Source organism: Symsagittifera roscoffensis, chromosome 4, assembly GCF_963678635.1.
Source record: "Symsagittifera roscoffensis chromosome 4, txSymRosc1.1, whole genome shotgun sequence".
In the NCBI taxonomy this organism is placed as follows: Eukaryota; Metazoa; Xenacoelomorpha; order Acoela; family Convolutidae; genus Symsagittifera; species Symsagittifera roscoffensis.
The window spans coordinates 37,156,100-37,170,872 of record NC_087065.1 but is presented as its reverse complement, the minus strand read 5'-3'; the positions used below and the strand labels follow the sequence as shown (position 1 = coordinate 37,170,872).

Sequence of the window (14,773 nt, the reverse complement as noted above, 5' to 3'; positions counted from 1 at the left end):
GAATAAATCCTTTAGCAAAAGTTGATGACTTTCTAAGCAAGCTATTCAAAAAATGATTTTCAAAACTTTTGAAATTAATCTGATGCGTTAGGATCTGATGCGTACACTATTCACGCGTTGCAACTTTGAAATGTGTCCAGTTATTTCATGGAGCAACTCGTTTCAGAATAAAAATAAATTTTATAGGCAAGCTAATCAAATTTTGAAATTTACCAAGTTATTTTATAGAACAAATCGCTTCCCGAAAGGTTGAAGTTTTTTGGCGAGATTGAGGGGAATAAATCTTTAAATTGTTCCAAATTGTTTTTATGCATGATTTCTCGATCAAATTTTTCGTTTTCATAATTTTTTGTTTTCATAGCCTGAACCGATTTGAGCAAGGTAACAACTTTCAGAGCAAGCTAATCAACCAATTAAATTTGAGTTGTATGAGCGAACTGCATCGAGTTATTGCCATAGCTTGAATCGAGTCGCGGTAGTTTAGTTTCTTTCAATCGAGCAATTGAAAGTAAATTTTCAAATATATCAAAGGTTGGTCTTAGCTTGAATCGCTTCCCTAGTTGAAATGGTTTCAAGCAAGCTATTGGTCAAAGAAAAATTGAAACATTTCAGATTGTTTATGTAGCTTGAATTGAGTCACAATAATTGAATTGATTTTCCAGCAAATTAATGAGGAAAAAAAATTGAAATACTCAATTTTTTCCGCAACTTGAAAAAATATTTTTAGGTTTAAGTTTTTTGAAGCAAGCTATTATTTAATTAACTTTTAAATATTCCATTTTTTACAACCTAGCCGGTGTACAAAAAAAAATTAAATTAGGTCAAATTGTGTTCATAGCTCAAATCGACTCGCAAAAAATTCTAAGTAATTGAATCAACCAAATGAGCAATAAAATTTTCATCATAGCTTGATTTGAGTTGCGATAGTTCAAATTTTTTTCAAGCAAACTTTGAGCAAAAAAAGCTTTGAAATATTTCCATTTAGTTTTATAATTTGAATCAACTCTTAAAATTTTAATTTTTTGAAACAAGATATTAAGCATTAAGGTTTTAATTATTTCAAGTTGTTTTTATAGATTCCATCTTTTTGCGGAAATATAGGGTTTTATCAAAATAGCTATTCAGCAAAAAAACATTGAATTATTCGGTGCATAACTCAAACCTTTAAACAAAAAATTCAGGCAATATTATGAGCATGAGCGAATAAAATTTAATTTCATTGCGTAAACCGATCCTTCCAAGTTAAATTCCTTGCATAAGTTTATGTTTTCTTGAATAAAAAAATTCACCAAGACCAATATAAGAGTTTTTACTACGTTATTTTTCTAAATTTAACATCATTACTTGCGTCATTTCAAAAAATTTCTACTTAGTTGTATTGTCATAAAATGAATTTAAAAAACGTAAAAAGAAAAATGACTCACAGCTGTTGGACAGAAGACAGAACTGAAGTGCATCTCCATCCGGCCTCCACCAGCGCAGTTTGCCCGTGAACAAAATGAAGCACAGGTTCATCGCGAAGTCAGTCAGTGCGATGGCAATGATGAAGCGTTCGCTCGGTGCCTTTGGTACTTTTCTCCCGTAGATGTAGAGAACTAAGAAATTTCCAACCAGCCCGAATATACAGATAATCCATTGGACTACAAAAACCTCAATAGGCCCTTGCACACCGGGTACATCTGTTGAGTTTCCACTGGGATCCGCGGTCGAAGACAGCCCGCCGGACGAATTCATCATTTGCTTGGGTCGGGTTTAACTAGCGAATAACTTGATTAAAATTAAAATAATCAGGAAAACAAATGATTAAAACTAGCATAGAATAGATCAAACTGTGAGTCTGGGAAGGTTATTCTTTGTTCTAATCAGATGAACTGATACCAAATCGAACAAATCAAGGCCGAAGATTTTATATTAGGGAATGCATTGTGAAAAGGGGACTTTTCAAGCTTAATTAGTTGCCCAGTTGAGTAAAAATTAATAAGATGGCGACGTTGAGGCATTACTTCGAATGAAAAAATGGTGCTAAATAAAGAAGCATCATATTTGAATTCTATTGGTACTTTTAGAGAAAAATATACCTAATGACAGGCACATTGCTCGAAAGCTTATCAAAATCTGATAAAGACAAAAATAGTGAAACATCAGCCATTTTTTAGCAGGCAAATAAAATAAATTAAAAAAATTACTAATTCGCTTTTTCATTTGTGATGAATCGAATCTTACGCTCTAAAATAGATTTGCTTGTCATCTTTTCTATCAGCCTAATAATAAAATTTTGTTTCCTGCGAAAAAAAATCAAAAATTACAATGGCAATTACTAAGTACCTGAAGTTAATGAATTAAACTATCGATCATACAAAGAAAAAAATGGTATTTTACCCGTGTTTTTCTTCCAAAAGTGAATATGTATTAGTAGACAGACAGAACGACTCATACTGCTACGGCGCCTTCAGCATTAATATATTTAATTGCATTAGTTATTTTGATTTTAAAAAAGCGTATTTGCAGAAAGCTATTCAGTAAAATAAAAAAAAGAACAGCAGAAAAAAAACGGCCTAGCTCCTTCATCTAACCTAATAGACGATATATCTCCCTATTTTTAGGGGATTACTAAATCAATTCAAACCTGCCTTTTCTGAAATCCTCTCAATAATGCAGCTAAAAAAATTTTTTTTCGTTATGTAATAACTGCTTCTTGAAAATTCAATTATTATAACTAAGTATTAAAACTACTGATCAAGTTTACCCAATTTACCCTGAAAATATTCTCCACTTGTAATCAACACCAGGCCTGTTCCCGTTTAGGATAAAAGAGAGGGTTGATGAGGGAATAAAGTAAGGGCAATCTAAGGAATATCAGAACTCCAATCAAAAGTTGACAATAGCTGGCTGTGCTCAAAGGGTCTACCAATTCGGACTGTTGTTGACCGAATAATCAAAACGAATGATAACAAATCGATGTGTCTATCCGAAACTTGCAGAAAGCGCTCGAAGAATTTTATGCATAAAAGCTTCAAATACAAACAGTGAGCAAATGACTTTAGGAAACGTGACCACCAGGGAGCGGAAAAAAAGTATATACTTTTTTTCACGTTTTTCGCTCGTAATCAAGTTAAAAAAGTGAGCTAAAACATCTAGTTTTTTATTAATTTGCTCTACAAACAGCACTTTCAAAAAAAAGATACAAAAACTGGAATTTGTGATGAAATGAAAAAAATCTGCCAAATTCGTTCATGCGCGGATAAAATCCTAGAAAGTTGAATTTTCAGTATTTTGAAGCAAAGCTGCGGGGTCGTCAGAAAATACAGAGTAAAAAAATGTAGATTTATGCGTTTATAAGTCAAAGTTGAAGGTTTTTGTTTTCACCTTTTTTATGAATTTTTTTTGGCAAATAAAAAAAATTAAAACAACTTTTTCCGACCAAAAATTTACTTTTTTCCCGCTCCCTGGTTAGCAGAAGAAAACGAGCTTATCCTCTAATAAGTAATGCTGAAAAATCGCACATGATAACTTGCAATAATAGACACCTCGCTTAAAAGACATCTTACATTATAAGGGTAGAGCTTCATACGAAATTTAGAAATTGACCTTAAACCGAAATTTTCAATTAATTTTCAAAACTTTTGCTTTCCTTAAATTTTGCTAGTTGTCTTTTGTTAAGAGATGTCTTTTATTGCGAGTTCTCGCGGAACTCCAAATACCTTATTAAATTCAAACAGCTGGAACTTAATGTGCAATTTCGATTTATAATTCATTTTCAATTTTTTTTTTCAGAAATCGAATGGCACCGAAAATAAGATAGTCGACTCGAACCGACCGCTGAAAAGAGCTGAACCGTCGACCCCTAGTCTAAAAAAAATCTTGATTTTGCAATCGCTGCAGTTTCTTGATTTTAAAATATCAGCCGTGAAAATAGAACAAAGGAGCCATGGAGAGCATTGGGACTAAATTAAAATTAATCTTTTGTCTAATTTTTCTAAATCAACCGGCGCTTTTACTTACCACGGCAATACAATTTGCAAGAAAAGAACGCGGGAAAAATGTAGTCAATGTAAGCAACTACTGGATGACCCACGCATATTTTATAAATATTTTTCAGAAAGCTAAGCAAGCAAAAATTGTATGCTTAATTAGCTATCAATTGAATTCAAGTTTGCGTTGAATTAAACATAAGTCACTGCACTTTTTCTGATCAAAAGCTACCGAGCGCAGTCTGCGTTTTGAGCAAAAAAAAAAGTTTGCCACTATTCCAGCTGAAAAATTCTTTGTATTAAGTCGACGGCGGTACTTAACGACAACAATAAGCATAGTATGTGAAAGACACTCTATTCTTCTTTTTTGAGACGATTTCTATTCCGCACTGGCTGAACAATAGAAAGAGAAAAATAATGAAGAAACGAGGAAATTAATGAAACTAAAAGACATAAACATATATACGGACAACACGGCAGAAGAGAAATTGAGGACTGCTAGTTAACTTAATAAATTACACGGCTAAAAATAATTTTATGATAATTGTAGTGTTGAATTAAATTATCCGGAAAATATAAAAAAAAATTGAATTTTAAAAAGCACTTTACTTTTTTTTCAAAAATGGTGAGTATAAGTCCGGGTTGGCTTTCTCATGGAGTAATTTCAGAGAGGTGCACCGTCTGTTGGTCACGCTATCTTATTTTCAGCCGGACAGGTTCGTGCAACTTCTTAGTCTAATACCGATCTTAATCTTACTCTTACATTTCCAAGTCTCAATAGATCTAGTATATACTAGTCTTCTTGCGAGGTTAGAGGAGAGGAAGAGCAATTGCTTTCTAAGTTAAATATATTCAATAAATTGTTTCAGCCTTATAAATTGTTGTTGATTTTAGTCATGGATCATGATTGGTTAGTTCTAAGTATTTTACAGAGATAGTTATCAAGAATATAATTAGATATATAAAATACTTGTTTTGAACTGGTTCCAATGGGTTAACGTAAGACAAAAAATTATCAGAGGCAAAGTTGCGGAGAATTTTACCAGAATTACTATGGTGCAATTTATTTGAGGCATTTCGGAGCCAAAACTTAATCCCAAAAATGTTCACTTTGGCTTTTTTTAGTCAAAAAAAAATTACGAGTCTTCTGCACGAAACGACCTGAAATCAAAATCTTTAGATCTTAAGGTAAAAAGCATGCGGTAGAGTTTGATTGGCTAATATTAGCCAACCGAGTTCAAGCAACATGGTCAGGCATTTCAATCAACTTTTTCAGCAGAAAAAACATTAGCTGAGTTTACCAAAAATGTGATACTTTTTTAAATAATTCAATGAATTTCTTGTTTTTTGTATGAAATTTTGCCCAGACGGCGCCCAAATAACTAATTTTGGGGGTGCCCGCGCCGAAAAAAAACTCAATTTTTTGGTCAAAATTTATCAAAAGGGTGCCTAAAAACGCTTTTTTGGCCTGTATTTTTTTGAAAAATTTGCCTGCGCAACAAATTTTTTTTGACAAAACAGGGTCTTTATATTATTAACGGAGAGCTCGAAAAAACTAATTAGTCGATCTTAAAAATGTGAAAATTTCTGCGCATGCCACTGGATCAAAACGCATAACTTAAGATCAATCTTAAGACTTCAGATCAAGATGTACAAACACTTATTTTGGGCTAAATTACACTATATCTAAGGAGTCAACTGACGAACAAGTTATATCAAAATTAGCCTTTTCAAAAAAAAGTGTAGCAACCGTTGAATCTCCACCCCTAAATGACATGCTGTAGAACGTCCTCCCCACGCAGGTAATAATTCTGAAAGTAACCCTGACATTTTAATCATTTTTCGATAATGAAACATCTTATGTAGGTGTTCTCTACAAGGAGCGAGATCGAAGTTCGCTCCTTTTATTATTTGAGCATTTTATTTTTGTAAATAAGGAATTCAGCCAAGTTTTTACAGCTTTTAAACATTTTTTTTACTTACGGCGATAACTGCTTTACAGCTATTTAAAAAAGTGGGCTCTATTCCAACAAAGTACTTGGTAGGAAAGCATTCAATAACAAAATACAAATTAATTTGAACAAATCATGGTTTCGATAATTGCAGTACAATTTTTTGATGAAAGAAATAACTGCGCGTTATAAAAAATTGTCATTCTGTGCAAGAATTTGGAAATAGGCTTTTTGAAAAATTGATTTAAGTATTTTTTCATACTCTTTTCTTTTCCAATTTTCTTCTCTATTGAAAACAAAAGTGATTTTTAAGCCCAAACTTTTTGTTTCAAGGATATACACGCTTGGGTGAGTTTTCCTGTTAATTCAGACGCTTGAGTTATCAGGGAGTCGAGTCCGCCCGTAAAATTTGCCCTTACTTCAGGATCCCCTACCTAAATCCGCACGTGATTCAGACGAGTTTTCAAAAGAAAATTTGAGAGTGAGGATCAAAATTTAAATGTACGTATTCAAAGTGGGAGTAGTACACTCTATCCATATGCGATTTAAACCTAAGTAGATGAAATCTTCAAAATGTTAAGCGAACGAAGATTTTAGCTATGATGCTGAATGCGTAACAGAATTTTTTATCCATCACAAAACCTTTTTCCGATTTGAAATCAAGTAATCTAATTGGTCATATCATTTCCTTAATTAACTCAAACTTTTACATTTGATAATTGACATTGACAGTTCACTTTTTTCTTTGCCAAACACCAATTAAAGGGCAGTCGGAGCATTCAAAGATTTTTCTTGATTTACGAGCAGTCATGTAGCTGTATAAGATTAAAAAAAAATTGCTGGTATCAGGAAAAACCCTAGAATGCTCCGAATGCCCTTCAATTGGTCTCGTATAGTTTATGGTAATTTAAATATTAGTAAAGTTATGAATTTTAGGCTGATAATATCAAAAATTAGGTTTAGCAATTTGAGTCGTGTACGGAAATAATAAAACGAATGATGACCGGCAAATAGAGCGACAGTCGTTAAGGTGACAACCGTTTTTGTCGGGACTTTTAGATGACAAAACACATTTCTGAGAAACTGGCAACGCGAAATGATTGTTGTAACAGTCGGAATACATTTCTCAGATACACAAAATGCAAAATGATTGTTTTAAAACATTTCTGAGAAACCCAAAACGGAAATTTTGACAATTAAACACGCATCAACCATTATTAAAATTACCATAACTATTATCGAAAATCTTGTATTTAAGTGGTTCGATATCTGCAGAAACTTATTGGGATGGCATTGCTAGTATTTGTAGTAACTTTGGGTGCTAATACATTTTGGTGTTCTAAATGTTCGGTCACTTTTATGCCCTGTCGCCTTATTTTTCTAGCATCAAATCCAATTAGCTGCCGTAATTCAATTTGGAAAGATTTGATACTGCGGGATAAAAAAGTTAAGGCATACTCACTGCAGGTTACCAGTTGTGAGCATATTCGGCTGGCCCCATGTAGATCAAGAAGGATCAGAATTTAGTGAAAGTGGTCCGAATAAAAAACCACCCCAAGCATATAACTCCTCACTTTCTTCGAAGTTCTTATTATAATGATCATGATTAAAGTAATTATTGTTGTCGTAAATACAGTGCTGATTTAAATTAACCGGACAAAACGCGTTAAACTTGAAATTTAAAACGCGTTTTTCTCAGATTGGATTGAGTTTAGGTGAAAGTTTATGAGGACACAACTTGCTTAAAATTTCAGCAGAATTAATATGATGTAATTTGTTTTGCGAAATTCGGGCCCGAAGTTTTAACCCAAAAATGGGTCATTTTGGGTTTTCTTAGTTAATCAAAAATTACACCGAAAATACCCAGTCGATCACAGACATAATTATATCAAAGTGAGCCTCTTACGCAGCCCAACAAACTTTAAGAAGGGTATAATCTCCAAAATATTGTATAAGTTAATTTATTTTTGTTTGATAGACAAAAAAGGTCGTTTTTACTAAATAAAATACCAACTTTTTATTTAAAAACAATTTTTAAACAATTTGCCATTTTTTTGGAGAAAATATTTTTCATAGAGTTTGTTGGGCTGCGTAAGGGGCTCACTTTGATATAATTATGTCTGTGATCGACTGGGTATTTTCGGTGTAATTTTTGATTAACTACGAAAAGCCAAAATGACCCATTTTTGGGTTAAAACTTCGGGCCCGAATTTCGCAAAACAAACAACATATTAATTCTGCTAAAATTTTAAGCAAGTTGTGTCCTCATAAACGTTCACCTAAGCTCAACCCAATTTGAGAAAAACGGGTTTTAATTTTCAAGTTTAACGCGTTTTGTCCGGTTAATTTAAATCAGCACTGTTCTATTTATTGACTAATCTTTTGAGATTATACAACAAAAACTTGACGGCAGTAATAGCGAATTTATAAATTGGAGAGTCTTGGAATGATTTACCGGAAGTAGCTACATAACACGCAATACTCTTGGTGCAGTTTCAAAGTTTGGTGTAGCGACTGGTAAGAATCTCGTGAACAGCTTGACAAGTCTACATTTCAAGCCTGTTGGCTGAAGGAAGTCGACCTAAGAGGTCAGGAACCTGGCAACTCTTAGAGTCCTGTACTAAAAGTTATCGCACAAACGTTCTTTCGATATTGATGGGAAAAAAATCCGACACTCACTTGCTCGTTTCATACATGTGTATTGTTGGCAAAAGAAATGTAACCACTTGCAATACAAAACAAGAAAATTGAAAAAAAAAAATGCCGAAAAAACTAGATCCATGAAAATCAACAAGGCTAGTTTTGGTACAAAAAAGTGCCAAAATAATAGAATGTGAAATACGCATCAGAAGATTATGTACCCAGCGGCAACAAAGCCGAAACTGTGTTGTCAGAAAACATTTAAGCTGAAACAATCAACGGGACTTAAGACTTATGAAAAATTAATAAATCCCCCTCGCCCTCAAAACACACAAACATACAAACATTTTCTCGTCAAATGAAACAAAATGGGGCCACTAGGCCGATATAATATTGACCTAAAACCTATTAAACCCAAAAAACGGAAATTAAAAAACCGAATAAAAAATCTTATAGAAATAATAAGTTATAAAGTCCCCTACACAAACACGTACGCACAAACACTTTTAGCTTGTCGAAGGACGCAATATGAGGCAAATACGTTAATGTAATATAGGCCGAAACCTATCAAGCCTTGAAAAGGATAAAAAGTCGAAAAAAACGTCATAAAAAACTTGAACTACAATTTTTAGCATTTTGTGCGATCCAGAATATGTTTCCGCTGAAACGACTCGCGAATAGGAGGCCACTCAGCCGAAACTAATTAGACCGAAATCATTTGAGCAGAAATCTAAGAGAAAGCAAAACGAAAAAAAAATTATATACGAATTCAAGGTTAGTGAAGTAAAAAACAGCAGAGGTAAATCAGAACTAAACCGACAAAACATAAACAGACAATACTAAGCTGACAATTTTCTTTTGAAACGGGCTATTTCTCGTTTGAAAAAAAAGGTCCTATCAGAAGTGAATCCAGGACCTTTGCCGTCCCAGGCGCATTCGTTACCTCGAAACCAAGTGTACAGGAGACGCAAAAAAAATTTGAATTCCTGATAAACAGAAACTAAATGTACCATTTCTAACTTTGACTATTCTGTGAATAAAGTTATTTACGGGAAAAAAGTCTAGCATCCGATTGCAATACCCTTATCACTAGTTTAATTATAAAAAAAATTGCGAACATCTGAAAATCACACAATTGCTTTTTGCTAGACAGTGAAAGTACGCTCCAATTTTTTCAGGCGATCCTTGTATGCCTTCGGTAATCATAGAGCAACCATTTGGAGTCACGGCATTGAACAACCTCTAGCACATGCACGTCCCTTTTTGAGGCAAACCAAGTTCAGAGGAATATGTTAAAATGGGTACAATCATCGATAAACAAAGATTAGTTCAGTTTCAGCCTTACGAGAAGGACTAATTTGAGCTTTGTTGCAATGAAAGCGACGGTGTGCTGTCCACGAGAGATTGCTATAAACTATGAGGCCAAGATTGAATTCACTTTCGACCGATCGAGCTCAGGCATAGGAAGCAGTAGTCTTGAACGGGGTGTCTTGTTACCAAAACTGAGATAATGACCCTTGTCCGGATTCACTGGTAACATATGGTAACATAGCGCTGAATTACAAATGATGCCGAGAATATTTTTATAGGCAATTTCCATTTTTTATACTGTCCCAAAGATAGTGCAGGCCTTAACTCAAAACTAAAAAACAATATTTCTTTATGGTTTTTTGTTCATTTTTTTCGTTAGTGAGAGGAGACTGAGTGGTTTATTGAGCCATAAAAACTATTTACCTAAAATATTGTTGAAATATCCTGTAGGAATTAGATCGGACTTCCAACCTGAAATTTTAAGTCTGAAAGTTCAAGATGGAACTTAGGCTGAAAATGAAATTTATGACCAATGGCGCTTTAAGGTGAAACCACACTTGACACCCTATGAGCTCTTGAGGTAGCCAAAATCGGAGGGAAACAAGCTTATACAGTCCTCCGCGACCATGTAGGGGGTGCTCGAAGAAATAACAGCTTCACGTAACAACTTGGAAATAGTGCGGATCAACTAGCTGCTTAGGCGAAGGGCATAATACTATACTGAGAGAAGCGAACGTTCTTTAAGACAAATTAGCAAGTTCCAGTTTACGGCGATAACTTTTAGTCAATAAGTAAATCAGTGGTACATTATCTTTTGAATTTGAACTCAGGTCAACTAGATATTAAATCAAGTATAAAAACTTTGTCAAAAACTGTTATTTTGATTTATTTCGAGAGCCTCAAATTAAGGGGAAAACGCACCTAGCACAATTGTTACTCAGTTTCTTCGGAACCAAAATACCTATCGACGAGAGCAATTGATTTTCTTTAATCAATCGCACAACACGCGAAATTATGCGCCATTTACGATACATTAAACTAATAAATGAAAACGATCACGGACGAGGTTCGAATTGACGACTACTTCAATAAACAGATTTTAATATGAGAACCCAGTTAATACCGCCGGAAGCGTGATCTAGTAGAATAGACAAAGAAAGATCTATGCAATTTAATGGGATATATATTGTTCAGCTTCGTAGACCGCCATTTTAACTGTTTATCTTAAAATTCTAGAAATGTATTTTTTGTCTTCAATCTCCTTAGTTGGCTCAAAAGCCAAAATGCAGAGCAATTTCTTCTAAAAACAAAGCCTATAGATTCAGGGCTAAATGAGCATCAATATGATCTATCACTCGATCCTTTCTGCCGTTCATTTTATGTACATTTTGGATTTGCGAGGAAAAAAACTCACACGAACACAAAATTTAATAGAAATGTCCGTGAACGGAGAAATGAAAATTGAATCCACCAAAAATTTACCTCACCGGCCGAAAAACACGTAAGGAAGCTGCTTGTTGAAATCAATATAAAATTTCAGCTATAGAACTGAATACTACTAAGATGAAGGAAAATAGTCAAAATTTCGCAGATAAAACTGAGATTGCAAACTTTAAGTCTCAACAAAGAGTTAAATCCATAAGATGACGTTTTTGAAACAATATGTTCTCCGATAACGTCTTTCAAAATGAATACATTAATGAATGTGAATTGTTCTTCTTTCCATCTAAAATATCCTTATATAGGAAGCATAAATTTACATAAGCGAAGAGGATTAACACGCGTCATTTGATGGGCCGGTCGTGAATCTTAAATTCAAACGGAGAATTTTGAAAGTAAAGAACATTCCAACATAAACCTAATTTTTAAAGTCTAAATAAACATAAAAGAGCCGATTTTTTAATCATAGCTTATGTGCCATATCGCACCAAAGTCTTCATCCAGAAAGGTCTGCTTAGATATTTAGAGGATTTAAATCAGATACGTGGTCATTTGATTACAAGCCTGTTTTAAGATAACTTCAAATCATTGCTTGAGGTGATCGAGGAAAACGCATTACTAAACTAGGAGAAATCTATTTGAGTTGAGAGGAGAACGACAAAATTTCTTATGAAAAAAATTGGAAACAGAAGCCTTCATCTGCATTTGGCGTTTATGAAGCGTTAAAAAAGAGGTAAATGGTTTAGGATGTGGATTAATCAGTCCGGGAAGAAAGGCGACACCATACGGTAGAAGCAAGCAGTTATAACTGATTGAATTCGACACGCAACATCCACGACACTGGGGTAAGAGGCTGCAGTCTGACGGAAGCCACAGTCAAACGAGTTTAACTAGTAATTAGCAATAAATTTAGAAAGAACCTATGTTCACAAGCCAAAGTGGGCAGGAAGCGAAAGCAGGACAGAGGGCTAACCAAGTTCCTCAATCTTCTTTAGTTCCTCAATCCATTGGCAAAAATAAATTCAAGCAGGGCAAAAAATGCTAGTTATCAGTTTTTCTGCTCATACACCCAATTAATTGCCTGAAACTACCAAATACGATGAGATCAGAACTTTTAATTCGCAGTTTTTTCACTCAAACCCAGGTGAAAGGAATAACCTTCAGATGGCGCTGAGAAAATTGAGGCCCTTTCAGTCATGCTTTGATCGACATTTTTGTTTTTCAGATTCAATTAGGAGATGGGAGATGATGAGTTGGGGGGCTTTGCCTTCGCGTCAGCAATTAATTTGGACTTCAAACCTCTTCCTTAAACAATCATTATGCCCATAAACAACAACTCTTGCAAAATAGAAAATAGAAGAACTAGTTGAGCAAAAAACAATACTTAAAACTCCTTCTGGTACGAAAATAAACAAAAACTGGGAAAATTGGGAACGTAATAATTTTTCAAAGCTACATCTATACAATTATAAATATCTTGTGCGCGTGTGGGTGTGTGTGTGTGTGTGCAAAATCGTTTGTTATTCTACTCCTCTTAAGCGGCTAAACCGAAATAATTGATGTTTCTATAGTTCCAAATACCGATCTTCAAAAAGAACTGCTATGCTTTTTTTAAATTTGATCAAATAATTGATGAGAAAAATGGTGAAAAAGACAAACAACAGAAGTCAATGATGTCTCACATTTCATCTATAGTTCACTCCACTTGGATTTTATCAATGAATTCAATTGACTTCACTTTCGATTAAGGCCCCTTGCCCCCTTAATCATCATTACCGAATTAATAAGTTGAGTTGAACTTGAAAATGGAAGGACTTTTTTGTAACTCGCGGAATCATTTTTGAAATTAAAAAATATGAACAGATATAAACTATCAATTGATAAAAAAGTATCAATTGACCGAATAAAAGAAGTAAATATATACTTTTAATCTAAATTGAATTGAACATTTTTTCGGTAAAAAACATTAGAATCAATTATGCCAATAAATGAATGGTAAAATCTCAGGCAAGTACCGATGTAGACAGCCTAAAAAGTAATGCAACTAGAAACTGCCCTTTAAAGTTTACAAATCGATATAAAAAATAATTGAAAAAGTCCACACGAAAATGTATGCTATTCATACACCTGGGTTGAAGGAACAACAAGAACAAACAACTAGCGATTAAAAAGTGTTCCAATGAATAATGTTACAATTAATTTTTAGCATCAAAAACGTCATCCAGTGGCTATAAATTAGAAAAAAAAACAAATATCAGCAAATAAAAGCAACTGGGCAATTTTAAAAAATCTTCATTCGGAAAAGATTTATAAATTACAGTCTATGAGTTGATAATCACACTCAAAAAATAGTCTTGTTAAAAGTAAGAACGTATTTCTGAATGGCAATGTCACTTTTCAATTCGGGAGGTGGCAGGCCAATTCGAGCTAACAGATTATATAGTTTTGTCCCATGATTACGTTGGAAGTTGAATATAATTTTATCAATGCATTTTATTTGAGACAACCGCGGTTGATGCAATTAAATTTGAAATTGTGACTCGGTTTCGTAAAGTTTTCATAAAAGATTGATGAACTAATTTTTTCAGATTTTGAGAACAAATTTCAGAAAATCGGAAATAGATAAGTTATAAACATCCAGCATTTAACTTCGAGGACAAGTATATCTGTCGCAGCTAAGTTTCGTTTGTGATTTTTGATTTTTAAGACCGTTTATGAGTTGTAAGAGTTGATGGCCATCTATTCGCAGCAGCGGAAGGGGAATGTTTCGGAATTGTATCAATTGGCATTTATTGTTTTTCAAGTCTAAGTTAACCAACTAAAGCTTAGTTCATTAGAACTGAGCAAATGCCCTTCACCATTAAGGTTTTTCTGGACTCTAGACGACTCGTTTCTTGCGAGAAATCAGAGATGTAACATCTGTATAAAGAGCAACAGTGGTAATTTCTGGATTCTAGACGACTCGTTTTTTGCGAGAAATCAGAGATCTATCATCTGTATAACGAGCAAACAGTGGTAATTATGGCTGACGAACTCAAGTCATTGATTTAAATTTTGAAATAGTAAAAGCCCTAACAAAGACTCCTGCGGTACACGCTGCGATCTATAGAGCGCTTCTGATTTCAAAGCGGCAAAATCCACAAATTGCATTCTTCTATTTAAATAGCTTTCTAGTAATTTCGAGGTTGGCCCTCGGATAACGTGCTATTTCATTTTCAGTAAAAAAAATTATGATCAAGATTCTTTTTCAGATCCAACAAAACGCAAAAATCCAACAATGCAAACTGAAATAAGTACAAAAGTTCAAATATCACAAAAAAAGTACATTAATTGCCGATATAGTTTTTTCAAGAACTTTACTTATGGGGGAAAAGCGTGATTGAATGATCACTCCCAAAACCAACTTGATCCACTTCTTTGAAGATAGGTACTACCTTTACTACTTTTAGAGAATCAGGG

At 33.9% G+C, this 14,773-nt stretch overlaps 2 protein-coding genes across 11 annotated transcripts in view; both read right to left on the bottom strand.

Moving 5' to 3' along the window:
• The window catches only part of LOC134843623 (patatin-like phospholipase domain-containing protein 4), a 206,128-nt gene that overhangs the window by 31,616 nt on the left and 159,739 nt on the right, over positions 1-14,773 (bottom strand). The gene's annotated exons all lie outside the window — the stretch shown is intronic.
• The window catches only part of LOC134845295 (uncharacterized), a 47,050-nt gene that overhangs the window by 20,270 nt on the left and 12,007 nt on the right, over positions 1-14,773 (bottom strand). For 2 of the 9 annotated variants that reach the window (XM_063862242.1, XM_063862246.1), the window contains one exon: positions 1,425-1,756. In XM_063862242.1, the coding sequence (XP_063718312.1) occupies positions 1,425-1,737 (313 nt within the window). In that variant the 5' untranslated portion in view covers positions 1,738-1,756. Of the gene's footprint in view, positions 1-1,424; positions 3,140-7,381; positions 7,547-11,356; positions 12,104-14,773 lie in introns of those variants that run through there. The other 7 variants (XM_063862247.1, XM_063862241.1, XM_063862245.1 and 4 more) reach the window with 7 other exon arrangements.